Genomic DNA, 22,789 nt, shown 5'->3' with positions numbered 1-22,789 from the left:
AATGAGTGACTCCTACCCTTCATTGTAATATACGTAAAGATTTGCCCACACTGTTTCTTGCAATGACACATCTGGTCATTGCTAAACATTAGAAACAAAGTGTTAGGTGGACTCTGAGGAACTGGTTTGAGAATATTCTGTGTGCTTAATGAGCCCAATTTAAAGCTTTGGTGGGGGGCAAAAAACTTCTTGGAGATCTGATACTTTTCTGTCTGGCACTGCACAGATTCTTAGATCACTAGTATCTCTCTGTTCCTTCTGGAGAGTCACATTCCCTGTGCAAGATACAGTGGGTTGGGTTCAGGGAGCAGAGAACAAAAACCATGAGAGTAAATAATTTTAATACAATTTGTGTGTGTTTGTTTTCAATCTTGCTTTTTGTTGTATTTCATTAATTTTGCTGTTTGGTCTTGTACTTCTGCTGTTTTTGGTGGGGTTGTGAATTTAAATTATCTTTAAAAATTTAAAACCAGCAAATGTAAAACATCCCAGTAGCATTACACTATGTTTTATCCAACTATTTTAAAAAAGGTGGACCCAAGGGACTTCTAAAAAAGAGGTTTTGTCACCTGCCAGGGTGTATAGGTTGGAGACTTTTGTATCCAAAATGAATACTTGCACTGCACCTACATAAGTTTCTTGTAACTGTTTTCTTCTTTACATGGAAGGGAAGCTGTTTCCACTCTTAACTTCTGGCAGCTGGCAAAACTAGTCCTATGTGAGATGGATAACAATTTCATGGAGCTACTTCTACAGAAGGTGCTGTATTGGTAGTTCTTCACTGTGATCTCCATGCATCACACATTATGGATGCTGCGCCTGCGCAGTGCCTGTTGCCGGGAAGATATAAGAGCTTTAATGGTTTCTGGTGAGAACTCTGCCTCCCCCCCCGGTAGTATAAATGGTTGGGGTGCCCACCCTTTCTCCAGTCTATTTGTGACCGTCGTTCACCATGCCTCAGGCCTTTTCTTCACTTGTATCCTCGTCTTTTTGCAATTGTTAACACTATAAATCTTAAACCATTTTTCTTCTTCTCTTTAACCTCCTCTATCTAAACTCTAAACCCATTGTTCACCCTTACTGAACCCCTCCTTTATTCCTCATTCTTTTCCCTCCCCCTGCTTTCTCTTCCAAATATAAATAATAAATAAATAAACACCTTCTATCGTTCTTACTTCTCACAATCTATCTCCGTTTGCTGTATCTCCTCTTTTTTCTTCTTCTCGGTGGCACAGTGGGTGGCCTTCCATAAGTGCACGCAGTGCGGAGCCAAAATGTCTCCCACCGATCCTCATGCTCTGTGTCTTCTCTGCCTTGGAGAAGGGCACAGGACTGATAAGTGCAGCTACTGCCAATAGTTTACGAGGCAGACTTGCAGAAACTGCAAGAACTGGCTGCATAAAATGTTACGGGATCAAGCTCTGGTAGCCATGAAGCAGGTCTTGACTATAATCAGCTCTTCCCCGGCTCTAGGACCATCAAAAATCATTCCCCCTTGCCCACTGGAAGGGGATTCTGCCGGCACGAATGGAAAGTGTTCCTCTCATTCTCTTCCTCACAAACATAAGGAGAAGAGGAAGCGTGTTGGGTCCGTTGAACCCTTCAAAACTGAAACATCCTAAGAAGGACAAACCTGAGAAATTTGAACGTCGGCATAAGAAGCGCGACAAAATGCCCCGCTCTGTGCCTATCTCGGTACTGACTGAACCACCTAGCCACCAGTCAGTTATGCAAGTGAAACCTCCAGCATCACCTCCACGGATTGCCACCTTGGTACACTCCTGTCCTGACCGCTCCGATCCCTTGGCGAGAGCTTTGATTTCTGACAGAGAGATCCGTGAATCTCCTTCCCAGACAGGACCAGATTGTCCACCTGCGAGATCGCCAACTCCTATGCCTGCTGGGCAGTCATCTCCAGAGGACTCTCCGAGGGCACCTCAATGCCCGTTGTCCCTCTTACCACGCCAGCATTCCACATCGCAACCATTACCCTACAGATGATTTTACCCCGAGCATATGGAGCAACCTTATCTGTGGGATTACTACCCCCCCATACGGATATTACCCACCACCACCAATGCGTCTACATCATTCCACCCCTCGGTATCAAGGAACGCCCTGTCAACATCTGCTGCGGCACTCATCCATCCATCAACATCTCCCGATGGGTCCTCATCCAGTCCACCATATGAATATGACTCGGATTCAGAGGACTCCCAGAAGATCCCTACCTCTCCTGATGCCATTATCTGCACCCAAGGTCCTGGGTCTTTGGGTGACTCCCAAGGTTGTTTCTCTGAGCTACTTGTGTGGATGCCCAAATCCTTGGAGGTCGATATCCAACAGCACATAGACACTAACCAGGACAATATTTACAACATTGTTTATAAAGAGGATTCTTCATCCAATGCCTTTCCATTCATCACCACCCTTTGGCAGGTGATGACTGACACTTGGCAGCTCCCGAACCACCCACATCCAGACATCTAGAGGCGATGTACGAAGTTTGAGAGCATGATATTGCATTCCTGCTAAAACATCTGCAGCCGAACTCGATCGTCATTGAGTCATTGCAGGACAGACAAACTAAGGAACATTCTACTCTGGCTGATAAGGAAGGTCATATAATTGACATGATCGCTGGATCTACACTGCAGTCTCCAATTACGAAGCCACCGTGGCCCGTTATCAATATTTTCTTTGGCAGAAGATCAAGTCCCTCTCTGCATTCCTCCCAGACCAGCAAAGGGAAATGGCCCGCTTATTCATTGACCAAGCAGTGCAGCTTTCCAAACAACAGCTCAACACAGAGAGACATCATGTTGATTGCCACTTTATGACTCTTGTCGGTGCTGTAGCCCTTCACTGCCATACCTGGCTGACAGTGGGTAACCTACCACAAGAGGCCAAACAAAGAGTAGAGAACTTGCCATTTGATGGCTCTGGCTTGTTTAATGCAAAGCCAGACAACAAACTTGAACACATTCAAAAAGCTCGATTTACTGCACGCCGCATGGAATATCCATCCCAGCCAAGATGTAAGTGGCCATAGAGCAGATCCCAGTATCGGTACCAGCCTTATCACCAACCATACCTCATGGGATGTCAGCAGTTTGGCCAGAAACAACAGAGAAGCTGAAGACAAAATGCACCTCGTTACCAGCAACCTAGGAGCCGATCGGATGCAGACAAATGCCAATGATGATGGGACACACAAACCTTTCCTCAATCCCATAACCCACCTTCCCATCTCCCTTTTGGGGTGAGGCTACAAAGCCGACTCCCCATCTGGGAGTCCATCACATCTGATAGGTGGATTCTTAACATCGTCGAGCACGAATATAAAATCAAGTTTGAAACTGTGCCACCTTTAGGTCTGATCCAGTATAGAGCAGCCTCTCCAGCCCTCCTGGAAGAAGTCATGGAGCTGCTTCATGAGGGAGTGATTCATAAACTTCATCGCTCCGAAGGACTGCACGGTTTTTACTCTAGATACTTTAGGGTACCGAAGAGAGACGGGGGTTTGTACCCCATTCTGGACTTATGTGAGATTAATAAATGTATTTTAAAAATTCAGAATGACCATGCTCCAGAATATACTTCTGTTGCTCAGGAAAGAGGATTGGTTCACATTCCTGGACTTGAAAGACATTTACTTTCATATCAGCATCCATCCTACTCACAGGTGTCTCCATAGATTCACTGTCGATACTGACACCTATGAATATAATGTGCTCTCCTTTGGGCTCGCTACCACTCCAAGTGTCTTTACTAAGTGCATGGCTCCAGTTTGTGCCCATCTCAGGCTTCAGGGTATCCATATCTACCCATACCTGGACGATTCGCTTATCGTTTCCTTGTTCAGTGTTGACCTTTTGGCTTCGATCAACATTACCTGTTCCCAGCCTGATCGACTAGGACTTTGTATTATTACTGAAAAATCATGCCTCGTCCCTTCTCAGGTCATCAATTTCATCGGAGCATGCCTGGACTCTCTGCGCACACGAACCTTCCTTCCTCTGGACCGACTGGAAAAACTGATTTCTTCTATCCAACGGATCACTCCCCAACAGACTGTCTCTGCACACTCCATTCAACAGGTGCTCGGTCATATGGTACCCACGGTATCAGTGGTGCCAAATGTGAGACTGCGAATGAGACCTTTTTAGCTGTGGCTCATTCGCAATTTTCATCCAGACCGTGATCGACTGAACCAGCTACTACAACCTCCTCACTCAGTCCTCCAGGCTTTGTCATGGTGGACTATTGATACCAATCTCTTCTGCAGAGTACCATTCCGTCCACCAAAACTGACTGTGACGATGTATACCAACACTTCCCTGACTGGATGGGGTGCCCACTGTGCGTCTCTTTGGACTCAAGTCACCTGGCATGCACACAAGACCACCAGGCATATCAGCTACCTGGAACTGCTGGTGGTCTTCAAAGCACTACATTCCTTTCAAAAAATGCTACAAGACCACACAGTCCAGATTTCATCTGACAATGTTGTGACTATGTTCTATATAAACAAACAGGGTAGAACAAAATCAGTACTGTTAGCATACCTTGCCCTTTGCATGTGGAACTGGTGCATTGCCCACAGAAATACTTCTTGAGCTGTCCATCTCACAGGCACCGGCAATGAGGAGGCCAACTCCCTCAGCAAACACATGTTGACGATGACGAATGGGAGCTAGATTGACAAGTTGATCAACATCTGTTTCAACTCTGGGGAACACCAACTATAGACTTGTTCGCGACTCAAGACAGCTCAGTCTGCAGGACAGAACTGCTCCTGAGTGGGCATTGGCCCAGATTTGATTGGGGATGCACTCATGATTTCATGGAAGAACAAATTCTTTTATGCCTTCCCACCAATACCACTAATAACAAGGACTATAGCCAAAATATGACAAGCTGCTCACGGAATTCTCAACACTTCATGGTGGCCTCATCAGTCCTGGTTCCCCACTCTTCTCCATCTATCATGCAACAATTTTCTTCATCTACCTCAAGTTCCCCACCTTCTCACTCAGGAACAAAGTGCTAAACAGCATCCAGACCTGCATTCTCTAAATCTCACTGCCTGGCTCATACATTGACTGTTTCTCTGTCTTTATCCTCGAAATCATTTCCTTCTCCTGCTTCGATACCAACAGTCTCTTAAGATTCGACACATACATCTTCTTCGGGATCGATGCCTGCTTTTTCTACACTCACTTTTGTGACATCAGTGATTGCTAGACCACTGTTGCCCTCACTGTCTATATCGCTACCAACATCTGCCTCAGACCCAACAAATCTTCATCCGGACATACAGTTTATTCTTCAATTTGCGCTACGACCGACCACACAATGCTCCTATAATGCCAAATAGAAGTGCTTCACCTCCTTTGCCACTGCTAACCAATTTCTACCTCAGTCTGCTACCATCGAGAACATTCTACAATTTCTACTCTCGTTACACTGTGGGGGTCTCAAACCTTCCTCCATTAAGGTGTATATTGCAGCTATATCTCATCATCGAGGATGCATTGGAGGTTTGTCTGTATTCTATCATCACCTTGTGTGTCGATTCCTACAAAGACTACAAAACCTTCAACCTCCAGTCTGACCGGTGGTCCTGACATGGAGCCTCTTTGTCGTTTTGCAGGCTCTCATTAAGCCTTTGTTTGAACCACTAGCTTCCACGGATCTCTGCCTTCTCACTTGGAAGACAGCATTTTTAGTAGCTATTAAGTCGGTCAGAAGAACCAGTGAACTGTGTGCCCTTTGTGTTGACCCTCCATACCTAAATTTCCACAAGGAGAAAGTAGTCCTGAACACCAATTCAACTTTCCTGCCCAAGGTTGCAACTCCCTTTCACCTTAATCAGGACATTGTTCTAATGGCCTATTTCCTTGCTACGTCGACACTGATCGAGTGCTCTCTACATAGCCTGGACGTCTACAGATGTTTAGCCTTCTATCGATCCTGAACTGAGTCATTCAGAAAAACCAAATGGCTTTTTGTTAAATACTCAGAACACGACAAGGGAGCTCCCATTAGTACTCAGAGACTTTCAAAATGGATCATCGAGATGATTGAACTGTGGCCTATCACCTTTCCAAACTGGACTTACCTCTTATTCCAAAAGGACATTCCAAACAAGCTGTAGCTGGTTCCTCTGCTTTCCATGCAGGCATCCTGCTACAGGATATCTGCAGAGTGGCCACATGGTCCACTCCATGCACATTCACGAAGCACTACCTCTTAGACATCAAGGCCAGACAGGACTGCTCCTTCGGCTGCACTCTCCCCTCCACAGTTCTCCAGAGATGACACTGTCCTGCCTCCGGGTATGGTAAGCTTGTTAACACCCATAATGTGTGATACATGGAGACCACAATGAAGAAAGGCAGGTTGCTTACCTATAACTGTTGTTCTTTGAGTGGTCATCTGTGCATTTGCACAACCCACCCACTGGCCCCACTTGGTGGTCTGTGTATGTGTGTGTGTAGTTTCTATGTTTTTTCCTTCCTTATGGAACATGGTTCCATACCATCTACCTCCGCCTGGGGGCAAACGGACAGTCTTCAGCTGACTGGGGAAAGGGTGGGCACTCCGACCATTTATACTACAGCGGAGAGGGTGCGGAGTTCCCGCCAAAACCGTTAAAGCTCTTAAACCTTCCCAGCAACAGGCACTGCACAGGTGCAGCACCCATAATGTGTGAATGCACAGATGACCACTCGGAAGAACAACAGTTACAGGCAAGCAACCTGCCTATTCTTCCTCTGCCCCACATCACCTCCATATTTCTACTGCCTCTTTCACAATCCTTCCGTATCCCTCAACTGAGCAATAAAACTCTTATCGCAGACTGTCATACTGGTGATAGAAATATCAGAAGTGTTAATAGCCATTTCTGCTCTGCTGTTAGCAAAAAGCCTGTGGATTTATTCATCCCATATGACACAGATAGAACAGAGTTCATCATCCAGGAGGTGATTGAGATGAAGGCACACATGCTAAAATTAAACACATGGAACTTCATTAATTAAAGATAATCCTTCATATTTGACAGCTTTGAGAGCTGTGTAAAATAGTTCCCTGTGAAAATATTTAGGGCAAATGGGCTGTTCAGGAACAGTTTCCTGGAACAACTTTCAGTGTTTCACTGTCTTGCCCATGTTCACTGCAACTGTTTCCACGCTGTTTCTGTACTAGTCCCAGTTTCCTTTAACTGTTTCCTTTCCTTGGATGACCCTACCCAATCAAAACTTGTAATAAATATGGTAATAGTATAATGCTATGTACCCGATCAAATTTTGCAAATGGCAATGTCACAAAGCCAATTCTGAGGAAGTTTTAGATTGTACTTTGTTAAAATATTCACTGCACTTCTAATATAATATTGGAGTTTCAGTTTATTAGCCTCCAGCCATGGCCTGATCCAGATGCCACAGAGAAATAGAACTGAATATTATAACCATATCAGTAATATCCTGTCCCAAATCTCCTAATAACTACTCCATTGGGTTCATATAGACATTAAATAACATTGGGTACATGATGGTCCTGTGTGGCACCCCACAGCTCAGATGCCATGGGGATGAGGTGCAGTCATCCAATGCTGTTCTCTGGAACTATCCCCAGAAGTTCCAGTAGAACCATTTCCAAATCCCAACTTGCAGAGACAGTCTAGGAAGATTCTGTGATCAATAGCATCAACAGTTGCAGAGAGCAAGAAGTAACAGTCACACTTCCTCTGACCTTATCCCAAGGAAGATCATCCATCAGGGCAACCTAGGTTGATTCTGCACTGAAACTAGACCTGAACCAAGACTAAAATGGATCCAGGTAATCAGTTTCTGTCAAGATTCCCTGCAGATAAGATGCAACCAATTTCAGTCATGTGATTTATGACAGGGGTGTTTGTGTTCAGTCAATAGTTGGTATTACTCTCTAGATCCAGGGAATTTTTTTAGTGGATCTTCCTCTACTTCCTTCAAGGCAACAGGAACCACACCAACTCACGAAGTGTTTACCAACTCTCCTGATTCCTCTAGCTCAAAGAAACAACAAAGGGCAAAGTTCAAGAAAGCATGTGGTGGGTTTTGCAGATAAAATGTCTTATCTGAATCCTCAGATTCCAAAATCTGAAGTTGATCTCTCAAAACTGGATAAAAGGATGCGCTGAACATCTTAACAGACACGGTATCAATAGTGGTATTCAAATAAGTATGAATGTGAGTGATTTTATCCTTAATGTATCTTGCAAACTTATCATAGCAGGCCTCTAAACGTTCTAATATTAGGTTCACTGGGTTAGATGAAAACAATTCTGGAACCACTTGGAGAAGCTCAGCTGAATGACTTACTATTCAAGGATACTTTGGAGGTGGCAAAGTAAACTTTCTTTGCTGCTTCTGTGCCATGCCAGTAGATAGAATTATACACTGCATTCTCAGTAACTTTCATGACAAATATTATCCTAGTTGTCTTATGACCTGTTTCATTGTCCTGAGCTCCTCAGTAAACCAGGGTGCTTTCTGAACTCTCCTGTGTAAAAAAGGGCACTCAGGAGCCATTGTAGTCAATGGCTGATTGCACCTCACCATTGCATAATGTGACAAGAGCCTCAACAGAGATCGTGACTTTGGTTACTGGAAAATCCCCCAAAGCATTCACAAATCCTTTGGATTTCACAAGTCTCACAGGGTAGACCATCTTAATGCGGGAAGACACTGGCACCATGGGACCAAATTTCAATGGGAAGTGGTCTGCCTGTGACAGTAGGATGATTTTCCCACTCCAACATCACCTTATATCCAGAGGCATAGCCCAAGTCACAAATACGTCTAATCCTCTGCATTGAGCCAGTGACAAGTTGAGAAAGCCAGTGATTGTCTGGGAGGACATGTAGTCCTGGGCAGCTTCAGCCCAGGACTTAAAGTCTTTCAGGACCAGGGTCCTAGGGTTCTCTGGCACCACATTTTGAAACCACTAAGGTCAGGGACGTAATTGGCTTTTAACATGGATAGTACACTGATAATGATAATTATAGCATCTCCAGCCTCTTTCTTCAGCCCAAGAGAAGGTACAGGCCCTTATTGCCTGTCCTAGATTAATAGTCACCTAGTGATGAATGAGATTGAGCTTTTCGGGATTGTGGTGTCTCCTCCCCCAGGTCTCCACCTGGGCTGGTATTGAATTGTGTAACCAGGAGGAGAAAGTTATACCGCTCAGTTCACCAAGGTCTCTTCGATGCGTGCCAGCTCAGCTCCCCTCATCACTTGTTCATAACAATTGAGGACTTGTTACAAACTGACCTGGCGCTCACCAGCACCGCAACCAGTTAGAGCATGCAGTAGCCCATGGGTGCTCAAACTAAGGCCCGGAGGCTGGATCCCGCCACGCCATTTGGACCTACCGTGCCCATGCACACGCCCACTGCCTCCCACCTCGTCCCTTTCCCAGGGAGACAGTGGTTTGCTCACTTGGAGAAAACGATCTCTGAGCGAGCAAGCCACTGCCTTGTGCACCTGCCTCCCCTCCCCTCGCTGTGCACACCTGCCCACCCGTGTCTCGCCTTGCCTCCCCATGCTCCCCACCCCCACCTCAGTGCACACACCATCCCTGCCCCCTCACCGGCCCGCGTGCACCACCAACACCACCTTTCCGGCCCGTGGCTAGCACCAGCACCTTTCACCTGGCCCCCTGCTGAAAAAGTTTGAGGACCCTTGCAGTAGCCCATTCATCAGCAACATGAAGGATGGGGAGGAGAACAGAGAGGGAAATGACTTGTAGCCATCAGGATCCTTCACTCCAGTGATGTTTTCAACTCATCATGCCATACTGACCCACAACAGTTGTGAGAGGAGTACTTTCTAATTCCAAATCATGCTCCCACATCTTTGCGCTTAACCACTCTTTCTCCTAGAAAGTAGAATGAAAAGGAAAATGAAAAAGAGAAAGAAACAAAGGAAGAAATGAAGGAAAAAAGTAAGGGGAAAATGTTTAAGTGCTGCAGAGTAAGCACCCAGTCAATAGATGAAAACCAACTCTTCAGTGATGACAGATTAGGACAATTAAATAGATAAGACCAACATAGGTGACTATATCTCATTTACAATCATATAGAAGATGTTACCTTATAGTCCTATCTTTTTCCTCCCCTAACTCCCGCTGGGGAGGGTGGTGGGGACTGACATGTTACAACTTCCCCAATTCAGGCTTTCACACTGACTTGGGGTCACATGCCTCTCTCTCACACAGGAAGCTGATAATCCTATTTTCAGCCTACAGAGAGGAATGTGCTCAATACTCCTGTAGAATCAGCCCTGCTGCTGATGGCAAGGCTGGGGTTTGCTAGTATCTTTGCAGTCTAGCCACAGTGTCAGTCTGGGTCAGTCTAGCCCCCAGCTTCAAATACTCAGTAGTAATCTGAAACAACCAAACAAGCAAAGTAAGCCAAACTCAAGAAAAAGGAGCGAAAGGCACTTTTGGTAGCAGGTAGTAGCAGACAAAGCAGAAGACTAGGCGTTTCCTCTCAGTCATCACTCTGTTCAGCTGTTTCCTCTGTATTGCTCTCAGGAAGAAAGTGCACGAAGGACTGTGTTTATGAGCCTCTTTCTAAAGCTTGTACAGTCACAGGTGAGGCTCTCATGGAGTGCTTGAATAATTATCTCTTGTTAGGAATGTATCTGTAATACCTTAAGATTCTTCACAGAAATTAAAATAGTACTATTTGATGAGGACATTAATTTATTCACTTAATGTGGATAAGAAACAGAGCTACTTTTAAGAGACCTGTTCCTTATCTTCACAGCCTACATGTCTGGAAAATGAGCTGGTGGAGTTGCCCCTTTGGGGTTGACCCTGCCATCTACATCAGGGCTGGTCTTTATGAGCCTCTTCCCAGAGCTGGTCCAATCACAGGTGAGGCTCTAGCCCTATGCCCATCCTGCATAGGCCTGCTTTAGATATGCCAAATGGTTTTTTTAGCAAATACTTGGGATTTTTCTCATAAGAAATGCATAGATACCCTTAGGGCATGATGTGGCATCAGCTTGCTAAAACTGCAGATATTAAAGGTTGCAGTTAATTTTTTGAAGTATTTCATTAGATCGTGTCAGTATCTTTTCAAAGATATGCACTGACAAATATATCTGTGATTCCTAAATTTCAGTTTGGCTTTTGTATTTGGATTTACCATAGTGAATTCATCAGAGTTATGACCCAACTTGTTTTGCCTATCATCTCTGACATATGCCTGAAGCAAGTTATTTGAGATCATCTTTTTCTGATCATGAGCCCAAATCTTCACATTATATTCATTTTTTTCTCCTATATAAAATGAATGGAAGCCCGAATGGTGAATATTGTTGAGATTCTCCAAATATTCTGACTGTTATGCATGCTATTCTGGTGGATTTATTTTGTTTATTTTTAATTTTTGTTTTTATTATTAGGCACACTGATTGATGACCCTTTTTACTATTTGGACAGTTACCATAATCAAAAGAAAATAATTTATTATGTCTAAACTGATTACAGAAAGTTATACTTTTCAAAGTCCTTAAAAACACTTGAAGTTTCTGTCTCTGGTAAGAGGTCAGAAAAGCAGGGATGTGGAATGTGTGGCCCTGTAGTTGCTGGCTGTACCTTCTATAATCCCTCACTGTTAGCTGTGGGAGTTGCAGTCTTCCAGCAACTGGAAACCCATATCTTCCCAAATACTGCTGTTAAGGCATAGCATTTCCATTGAGCATTTTATCACATTCTTAATTGGTTTAAGGAGAAAACTGGGGGAATTGTAACTTTATATATTACCATCTTGTCAGGAATGAGTCTCAGTTACTGACCCTCATCCAGTCCATTATCGAGCTCAGGCCCAGGTTCAGGACAGCAACAGCATCTCCCACAGGCTTCATATCGATGTTAAAGAGCATTGGGGACAGCATTGAGCCCATGATGCAACCTCCATGGCGCAGAGCAGCTCTCCCCCAGCACTACCTGCTGGACCCGGCCAGCCAGGTAGGAGTGGAACCACCACAGAGTGGTACCCCCAACCCAACCACAGCCAGCCTGTTCAGAAGGACACCATGGTCGATTTTGTCAAAGGCCACTGAGAGGTCAAGGAGAGCCAACAGAGTAGCACTCCCTCTGCACAGATCATCATACAGGTGACCAAGGCCAGCTCAGTCCCAAACCCAGTCCTAAAGCCAGATTGAAATGAATGCAGATAATTTGTATCCTCCCAAGAGTGCCTACAGCTGCCCAGCCACCATCTGTTCCAACACCTGGCCCAAAAAGGGGAGATTAACAGTGGTCTGATAGTTACCCAGTATCCTTGGATCCAGGCCTGACCTTTTTAGGAGTGGTCTCACTGCCTCTTTAATGGGACAGGGACCACTCCCTCTCTTAATGAGGCGTTGACAGCCTCCTGGATTTTTTAACATAACTAAATGACATGGACAGTTTTTTAAACTCATATTTTTATTGCTTTTTGTTTTGTAAAATATTTTGATAGCTGGTCTGAAAATGAGGATTTTTTTTAGATGAAAAAAAGCTGCAGATAAGACATTAAACAAAACACCAAGACAGGAACAGACAAAAGAGCTTGATGTTACTGTGTTAATGATGATTCTGTGTTGTCAAAAATCTTTCCCAGCAACTCTTTCTAACAAGGCAGTCCATATGTTGGTTCCCAGTTGAAGTCTACAGTGCAGTATTTGTAGGTAACCTCTATGATGCTTCAGCAAGCTAAGCTAGGAAGTCAGTTGACATTTTGACCTGGTTCGTAGAACATAACAGACAAGGGTATGGATTGAGTGTGTATTGTTCTTATTGAACTATGCATTGCTGTGTTGCGTGAATGAAACTGAGTTTCATGGTTTGTTAAGGACAAAGAATTTTTGAAGAGAACTCATGGTTTGTTCTTGGGTTATAAGCTGTTGGTTGTTGATAATTAACAAACCACAGTTAATACAGAATACAGCTACTCATGATTCAGTGACAACCCACAGTTCAACGACAACCTGTAATGAACCATATTGAACCCATCCTCTGGGTTGTTATGTTTTGTGAACCCAGAGTGGTTATTTATTTGTTGTATTCTGGTTACTCAGTTGTACTCTGTATAATAATGTTTTATTAAGCTTTCCCTTTTTGATGTGTGCATGCTAGAATAAACTTCAGTCAAATTAATTTATTTTTAACATGTATATACTGGCTTCTTTGATTAAAAAGCCATTGAAGCAGGGCACAGAGCTTGTATAAAAACAACAACATTAAAAATAGTAAAGCACTTACAGCATGAAAGCTACATAATTTAAAAAGATTGAAAAAACAAGGAGGTCAGTCATAGATCTTAAGGGAGTACACAGTTTAGAAGTGACACATATATGCCTGACAAGCAAGCTTCTGCATGCAGTGGTACCCTATAAAAGGCATCTCCTGCAGGTATTAATATCTGGGCAGGTTCATAGTGAGACAGGTAGTTCTTGAGATAGCCAGGTCCTAAGCTATTTAGGGCTTTAAAGATTAAATTAAATTGAGCCCAGTGCAGGTATTTCAAGACAGATGTTTTGTTTATATTCAGTAGCAAAACACCACCATGTTTTGAACCAACTCTAACTTCTGGGAACTCTTCAAGGGGAACCAACATAGAATACTTTTCATTAGTCTATACATTAGACATAGATTACTGTTGCTAAGTCAGATCAATTCAGGAAGATTGCGACTGATGCACTAGAATTGTGCGTACGTACACCTTACCACCACTGCTGCCTAAAGATGCAGGGACAGTGGAGAATCAAATAGTATTCAAGTTGTGAACAGGATCCTTGAGGTGGAGTGCAGCCCCTCCTAGCACAGGATCCAAAATCCTCCAATCTCAAGTAAGGCTTTTCTCCTGACACTTCTGCTTTGTTGGAATTTACCCTCATCTTTTTTGTCTCTGTTCATCCCAGTTGCTAGTTTCTGATGCTGCTTTACTGCCAGAAAGACATGGTGTATAGCATATGACTTGATATAGGTGATGTCTTAGCACAGGGGTCCTCAAACTTTTTCAATAGGGGGCCAGTTGAAAGGCAGCGGCTACATGTGTGGGCCAGTGAGGGGGAGGGCTGGGCGCGCGGGCCGGTGAGGCATCGTTGGGTGCGCGCAAGGTGGCATTGGGTACGCAAGGCAGTGGCGAGCGGGCATGCGTGGGGGAGGCAGGCGGCAACTTGCTCGCTTGGAGATGGTTTTAAACTCGCTGGGAGATCTCCCAACGAGTCCAAAACCATCTCTGAGCAAGCAAGCCACCACCTCCCACATACGTGGGGGTGGCGGCGCAGGCCGGATGAATGGGCATGGTGGGCCAGATCCGTCCCGCGGGCTGTAGTTTGAGGACCCATGTCTTAGCATTTTAGATGGATATGCGATTGTAATAAAGTAAATAGTTTTGGAGGCAGTAAGCTCTGGGACACAAGTTATTAAAAACAGTATACAAATCTGGAGCCATATAATCTAGCTTTTTTATGCTTTGGAGATCTGGTGAAATGCCAACTCTCAAATTCTGTTTAATAGGCCTATTGGTCAGAGGCAATACAAAAGTTGAAGCAGTCACTGAATATTACATTTGTAGCTGATACTGGTTTGGGGAGGCAGAGTGGGCTGGTTCCCTCCTTCCCGTCCCCCTCTTTACAGAATTCTTCAAATGTCAGCTGATAGTATACTATAGTGCTTATTTTGTAAGTTCGAATGGCCGAACGTACATGCTAATAGGGATTTCACCTACTCATTACTTTTTATATGCTGTTTGTTGTTTTTGTTTTCTATTTTCAGCATCCATTTGCTTACTTTATTGACCTGAAGCATTTTAACTTGCAGTACAATTTTCCTTTTATATTCACAGGATTTCAAAATGATTTTTCTAGTTTTATAATTCTGTATTTCTTTCAAATATGTATTTATTTCTTTCAGATCATGTATTTATAAAATAACAAGTGTTCTTGTTTGATCTCTAATACAGACCGGGTCAAAAGTAGATAGACAGTACTGATCAGGTCATGTTCAGCCTCTTGGGTGCTCTAAATGTCCTCCATCAACTTTGCAACATTCCTGGAACCTGTCTCCAACCCTGTGACGCAAATTCCAGTTAGCACTAATGTCGATATACTGTATGCTTGTGAGATGAACTCCTTCAATTTATCTGCTGTGTGAGGTCCTCCATGACCCAGTCAGTACTGTATACCTTTGGCCCACACTTTATTTTGAGAGTATTGCTAAAACTTTGTCCTCTATGGACATTTGGACATCATGATTATAGATAACAATGATTATATTGAACAATTCTTTGTTGAAAGACAAGTCCATTGTGATGAATAATTTTAATTCTTTTCTTACAGGTATTGCTTCTATGACAGTTCCAGTATACATTGCAGAAGTTGCTCCACCCCACCTCCGAGGCAGATTAGTTACTATAAATACACTCTTCATCACAGGAGGGCAGTTCTTTGCAAGTGTTATTGATGGAGCCTTCAGTTATCTTCCAAAGAATGGATGGAGGTTAGTGTGAATTTTTTAAGTCAAAATGAAAGGTGCCCTAACACTCATTTCATTTATATAAAATATGTAGATACATGGGTATAAATTATTTTCTTGGCAATGTCCTTTGTACTTGTAAATTTGAAATTCTGCTTTCCCTAATGAATAGTCATAAAAGGGGGAAAACCTTCAATAGTACTGGAGAGCTCTTCAAAATGTGTTACATTTAAAAGCACAATCTGTAGACACTTATTTAATTCTCGACAAGCTTGGAATCTTTCTTATTGTTTGAGATGTAGTCCTTGATAATTTAATTGGTTCTGAATAGTGATAGCAAATGCTCATGGAGAACCTATTAAAATATATTAATGGACTGCATCAAGAAGATAAAATTTTATTTTTGGAAGTTATAAATCAGAATGTAGAAGTTCTGAAGCAAATGCAGCCATGATGAAGGTTCACTTCCTTGAGAACCTGTACTTTACTTTTTATAGTACTGAAATATTGAAGTCCTTCTGTTTCCATAATAAGTAGTGAAACAACCCAAAATCAACCCAAAATGTTTTCTAAATATCCAGTTTGAATGGACTGTTGACTTAATTTATTTGCTGCATGTGTCTACTGTCCGACTGGCAAATGTCATCAGAAAGGTTTAAAATGTCCCCAACACCACCGAAAAATAACCAAACAAAAACTATAACCTTTATCAAAAACAAAAACAATAGAATATTAAACACTGAAAACATTGAAAAAAAATTAAACATTATGTACTGTATTTTCTCTAGTAAATTCAGAAATGTGTTATAAAATGGTTCTTCATGGATACTTGTATTGCCTTTGATTCTTCTATGCTTATTTATTTAGTTTGAACTATTGGGCAGTTGGCTTGGCGAAACTGCATTCTAAATAATTGGCTTATATGTGCACTGCTGATCAGAGCATGTGGCCAAAGCAAGAGCAGAATGGCTTTCCAAGTAGCAATCTTTGAAGGTTTAGGAAAAGGGAAGAGTTTTATGTCCTATTTCTGTTCTTCAACACTTACATTTCAGTCTCTAATTACCAAAATGTCTTGTACAAAGGGAAATGCTCTTTAAGGCAGCAAAGGAATATAATGTAATATTTCAAACTTGTGTGGAGATATTCCAGTAATTGAAGAAGCACTTATAGAAGCAGTCCTGCTCTGTGAGTCAGTAGCATTTCATTTAAGCTAGCAGAAACTTCTTTCGAGCTGCTTTCTGTGGAGAAAGGCAAGGAAATTTAGAAAATGTAGTCATTTGCTTGAGTGTGTGGGGTGCTCTGTTTGTCAAAAACAGAATTGTAATGCAAAAATTGCCTGATCACTGCTTGAACTATGGGGGCATAGAGGAAGCCCAGTTCCTTTGCACTTTTAGAGAGTTATACAGGAGACATGCTTACTTTGACTAAAATTAAGGACTCAGGAAGTGTAAATTCCATTAATTCAAGGAAATGTATCCAATGAAGAAGTTGCCTTCAGTTGCTTCTAGCTATGGACAATCACCAGTAAAATCTGAAGCCAGTCAGATGTATTTTGCAGTTGCTTTGCTAAGCGTCAATTCTAATAATCTAAAATCAGTCTGAAGCATATGTATTCTATATCTTGGATGAATTTCAACCAATGAACCAATGAATTTCAACCATGGGTGAATTTCATGGTACAAAAGTAGCTGATCTGCAAAGAGCAAAATGTTAACACGAACTTTGTAGGGAATATCTGAAAATGTACTGGGGATGCCAAAAATGTATACACATTTTAAGAGATGTTACCTATGTATTACTTTTCGAAGTTGAATTGAATCATGGTAGCAATGTGTGGTCACTGTTGCTCAAGCAGTAGTTCGCCGTAATCAGAAGTGTCTGGATGCTGATGGTAACCACTTTGAGCACCTCTTGTAATTGCAGAAGTCAAATGTGACTTGTATTCATCTTTTGTTATTGGTATATATTGAGTATTACAATTGTAATACATTTTTTCCTTTCTTAAAATGTGCATACATTTTGGTACCCTCTGTATTTGGTATTTCTTTAAATCAGATTCTACAGAAATTTTGAAATATAAACTATGCTACCTCTATCTGCTTATTTAGAGAAATATGAAATTGTTTCAGAAATAGGATAAGACCCAAAGTCCTTGCTATCCGCTATGAAGAGAATCTTGATAAATCTACATTAAAGAGACTTTTTTTTCCAGGTATATGCTGGGCCTCTCTGCAGTTCCAGCTGTCATACAGTTTTTTGGCTTCCTCTTTCTTCCTGAAAGTCCTCGCTGGCTCATACAGAAAGGGCAGACTCAGAAAGCACGTAGAATTTTATCTCGGATGCGGGGAAATCAAGCAATAGATGAAGAATATGATAGTATTAAGAATAACATAGAAGAAGAAGAAAAAGAAGATGGAGCAGGTAGGCTGAATTACTGTTGCCTTTTGTTTTGACATATTTTTGCAGTGCAGCAGCATTTTAAAAGATTACTTGAAATACTTTTAAATTTAACTGTATGTTAATTTAAAAGATATCAAAGTTGCCTCTTATTTCCTTAGTTCTGTGCATGTTTACTCAGAAGTCATTTCATTAGCTGCATTCACACATGACAAACAAGCCTGCATGGTTCACAGTTTTTTGCTATGATCTGCCTGACAGGAAATCAAGTGGCTTCTACTTTCTCATGGTTTCCATCCTCTCAGCTCAGTCCTCCTACTGTTAGCATGTAGCCCATCAGCACTTCACCTGAAATTCAGTCCCAAAGTGTATTGCTCACTGCCTCTTCCCCATTGGTCCACACATAGAAGATGGATGGCTGTGGTAGCTCCTGCCACTCTTTCCAGAGGACTCAGTGGTAATTGCATACCAGGACTAGATTCATACAACATAGCAAGCCATATCAGTGCAGAGAAACCTTAGAACAAGCTGTTGTGCCTTAAGGTTTCCAAAGACCAGACTTACCATGGTGAAATAAAATGATTGGGTTGGGATGAACCCTTTTGAAATTCATCCCTCTTGTATCTGTGGATTTCCTTTCATGCTCAATAAACCAAGCCGAGCCAAGAGGAAGTCTGCAAATGCACGTAGACTCTGCTTTAGCAACCAGCAACCTTCCCTGTCAGCAGCTGCAGGATATAGAAGAGGATCACTGCTAGTAGTCATTCTTGGCAATGCCAGCAAGCAATCTTTCCTTCCAATGTAGCTGGAAGCAGCAACACCAGGCTTGGAAGAGGAGCACTGCTAGTGGCAGCACTGGGCATGGAAGAACTGAGCTGCTTGTGCAGCGTTTTGGGCTCAATTCCTGGTGAATGCTCTGGGAATACTGGGCACACTGACCAGGAACTTGGACTCAAGGCAGCTGAAACACAAACCAGAGTCTGGGGAGCCCAGGAAATCTGATAGAGGCCTAGTTCCAAACAGATTTCCTGCACATCACTAACAGTCACTGGGATCATTGACAGATCAACAGTGATAAAAACGACCATGGCTTGTTGTGCTGTCTGAACCCAGCCACTATGATCAATATAGCTTATTTCCTGGTCAAGTGTGTATGCGTCTGATCATTCAGGAGAAAAAAGATGGTAGAGGAGCATTTTAAAATAAATTATATGTTACAAAGGTAATGTGGGGCATGACAATCAAAATAAGTAAAACTGAATCTGAACTGATCTTGAGAAGAATATTGCTCACCCTTCATTAGCAAGATGAATGTTTTTACCATGCTTTTCCTGCCTAAACAACCTAATAGATAGTTTTTCCTGTCCAGCCTTTTCTTCGCACACAGTACATTTTTCATAGGTGATGGAACAGACTACTTGTTTGAAATTAACTGAAAATTAATTATATGTGAATAGAATGTATCACCTTTGTATATATTTATATATACGCCACACATGTGCTGAAACATATGTTACACATGTGGCTCTGCAATAAATTAATCTCAGTACTAAAGAACAACAGCTTGGAATCTTTTTACAAAACAAAAAGGAACTTCATTTACAGCATTCAGCATTATTTTTAAAAATGTATTAATTTGGAAAAATCTGTAAAAAGATTTGAGAGTCCATTAACTTTTCTTAGCTGATTCTGTAGTGCTTTATATAGTTTTATTGTGATAAAATATGTTACAGATAGAGATTTGTCCTTTATACCTTTCATACTGCAAAGCTGAATCTAAGCTTTTTAGCTTTTTTAGTATATCAGAAGATCAAAATATATTTGGAACTTGGACAGATATGACCTGTGCTCTGAGTTCTGTCACAAAGTTTTGTGGATGAAACACTTCATTCAGTTAGTATATACTATAACAAAGATCATATCTTTATATCTCTGATACTTTGATATCAATTTAAAGGCTCCCTGAATCCTAGTCTCTGGTAATTCCAGTATACTAGTAACCATGCTTCTAGGCAATGCTTGTCCTGTGCTTTTGGTAACTCTCAGGATAGCAAAGAATCTTCTGATACCTTAATGGGTGACAAATGCATTATTGCACAACTTTAAATAGTGGTGGTCTTACATGCAGTATTCCTCAGATCTTACAATTTTATCTAAGATTAACTAGAGGTATTGTGGAGGAAAAGTGACAATTGTCCTAGAAAAATTGAATGGAAACCATGGGAAAAAGACTTGGATTTGGACTATGGAACTGGAGCAGGGAACTTACAACTTTCCCCATTCAATTATCATGATTTAAAATCTAATTCTGCCAGTGCTAATTTACAGGTAGCTATTTGGCTAATCCTTCAGTGTTTATGGTACATATTGTTTTATAAATTATTGTACATTTATCTTTCCCTGCCCTTCAAATCCAGTCACTATTCCTACTAGAATTGTCCTGAATGTGTGTGCCAGCTTAAAACCTGATGTTTCAGTGGTCCAAAATCATGGCTTCTGCCCCTTCCTTCATTTGCCTCTTTATGAGTGTCTTCTTTTCCCCCTGTGATCTCTACCATAGTTTAACAGTGTTTCTATATTGGGCTAATTCAGGTTAGAGCTAGCTATATTGTTCAGAAACCATAGTTTTAAGTAGTTTTGAATCTGTGGTTTCAAGCAATTCTTTTAAATCATAATCCTAGCTTTAATCACAGTTTCAGTACAAGAATAAACCGAAATTACAGTTGCAGCAACTAGGTGAAATGAGGGATTGAAGATGCCTGATATACATTCCTGATGTTGAAACCATAGTCAGTATCCATTGGGGTTGTTCCTCTTCTTCTTATTCCATTAAGCTTGTGGGATCCACCATTTGTACAAAGGGGCTTTGGCATTCTGAAAACAAGTGGAAGTGGAATGGTTTGCCCCCAGAGTCTGATAGAACCAATTGGTTTACCTTGAAGGTTTTTCTGGCCAAGATGATTGGTTCTCCTGTCAAAGCCCAGATTGCCCTATGGAATTCAGAGGTGACCTGTGTATGGATACAATCACTTGTAAGCACGCTTTTGCCATGGGCACAGCCTACATGACACCATGGTGCAATATAATGTACATGCTACAATATTATTACTGCAATATGCTGTACATGGGGCTGCCCTTGAAAATGGTCTGGAAACTTCATTTGGTGTAGAACAGGGTCACCTGTCTGTCGACTGGGACAGGCCAGTACAAACATGTAAGCCCTGTTTTCTATTGATTGCACTGGCTACCAATTGAAGTCTAGGCCTGTTTCACAGTGCTTATAACTTCAGGAAAGACAGAATTCAAAAACAGGATTTAAAGGAAAGGCCAGATCATAGTCACAGCACAGGCTGAGATTGGGAACCAGAACAATGCATGAGGGTAGAACATGGTCAGGAACAAGTCAAGGATTGAGACAGAGGTGCAGGTACCTTAATCAGGATAACAAGCCAGGATATGTGACATGGCAGGATATATGGCATGGCAGGAACCAGATGCAGCAAGGGTCAGATAAGATGCAGGAGCTGAATCACAGCTTGCAAGGAACCCTGTGCTACTGAAGTAACATGGCAAGGCAGGATAAAGGTCAGGCAAGATTCAAGGAAACATGGAAAGGCAGGAAACACTGAAGGAACCAGAACAGGACTGAGGTGCAGTAAAGGTACAGCAGCAAGCAGAGGGACCTGTGCTTCTGAGGCAACATGGCAAGACAAGAGACACAGCAAGATTCAGGGGTAGACACTACAACAAACAAGAAGACCTGCATTGCAGAGGCCAGTTCTGGAGGGAAGAGCTTGCTCTTATATAGTTCTTCATGCAGGACTCCTAGTTGGCACAGTCCAGCAGGGTCTGGGACCAATCCTGCAAATGTGGCGGTAGCTCTGGTTCTGGCCAACAGAGCATCCCAGATCCTGACAACTAATCATGTCCTCATGGTTGGTAGAGTTGGAGGCTCATGTTCAGAGGCGCTTGGAACATATATGATACTGAGGATGATGTGGATGGCAAGCTCTCACTCTACTCCCTGTTTCAAAGTTGGGAAGGCGTGGTGTTCATTTCTGTCACAATGAACTTTGGAAGCACTTGTAATGTTTCTGAAGTTCAGCAGAACTGCAGGGGAAAGCCCTCCAATTTCATATCTTGGTTTGTCCCTGTTTCACTTATGTTTACAGCTGCCAGAATGGGGAGGGACACTTGTCATGGTGGTTGTTTGTCAACAATCCATTCAGTGCATTCCTGCAGTGTACATGCATTCCCAGTGCAGTCAAACCAACAATCTCACTTTGGTTTGCTCAGATCATATGATATTAGCAGAGCTGGTGCACCTGGTATCTAGGCTGGGTAAATGAATATGGTAAATACTACAAAAAACAAAAGCTGGCTTAGACCTTCTCTGTTGCCTTCACAGCATATTTTGTGCCTGTTCTTGGAGGCTTGCACCATTTGTATGGTATTTTTCATATTTAATACAATTACATTGTCCTTAGAATTGCTAATAAAGTTCACTTGAGTAGTGAAAGGCTGATTCTGCTTTCTTAACAAGATCAACATTTTAAATTATTTAAGGCACAAGTCTATGCATGTTTGGACGGAAAAATTGTTATCCAATTTTGAACATTCCCCAGATTAATTTATTTTTAACTTGATACAAACAAATAAGTGCACAGTGACTTGATTTACATACACACGTTGTTGGGGTTGTTGGATCCACAGTGGGTTGTTCTGTTGTATGAATCCAGGCCAACAACAATATTGTGCTATTGTGAAAAAACGATAGTAAGTCACTTGGCAAGAGTGGTAGTGCTCCCAGTGCCTGCCAAGTTACAGCTGTCACACTGTGGAAATGGTAGTGGAATTCTGAATTCATGAAGCT

General features: G+C 42.2%; 1 protein-coding gene across 6 annotated transcripts in view; it reads left to right on the top strand.

The window, feature by feature from the left end:
• Nucleotides 1-22,789, top strand: part of SLC2A13 (solute carrier family 2 member 13) — a 155,245-nt gene that overhangs the window by 35,076 nt on the left and 97,380 nt on the right. For all 6 annotated transcript variants that reach the window (XM_044423384.1, XM_044423383.1, XM_044423382.1 and 3 more), the window contains exons 2-3: nt 15,384-15,543; nt 17,732-17,940. In XM_044423384.1, the coding sequence (XP_044279319.1) occupies nt 15,384-15,543; nt 17,732-17,940 (369 nt within the window). The remainder of the gene's footprint in view (nt 1-15,383; nt 15,544-17,731; nt 17,941-22,789) is intronic.

Source organism: Varanus komodoensis, unplaced genomic scaffold, assembly GCF_004798865.1.
Source record: "Varanus komodoensis strain SLA01 unplaced genomic scaffold, ASM479886v1 scaffold13_3, whole genome shotgun sequence".
Taxonomy (NCBI): Eukaryota; Metazoa; Chordata; class Lepidosauria; order Squamata; family Varanidae; genus Varanus; species Varanus komodoensis.
The sequence above is the reverse complement of the archived record's forward strand: the minus strand, read 5'-3'. Positions and strand labels throughout refer to the sequence as shown.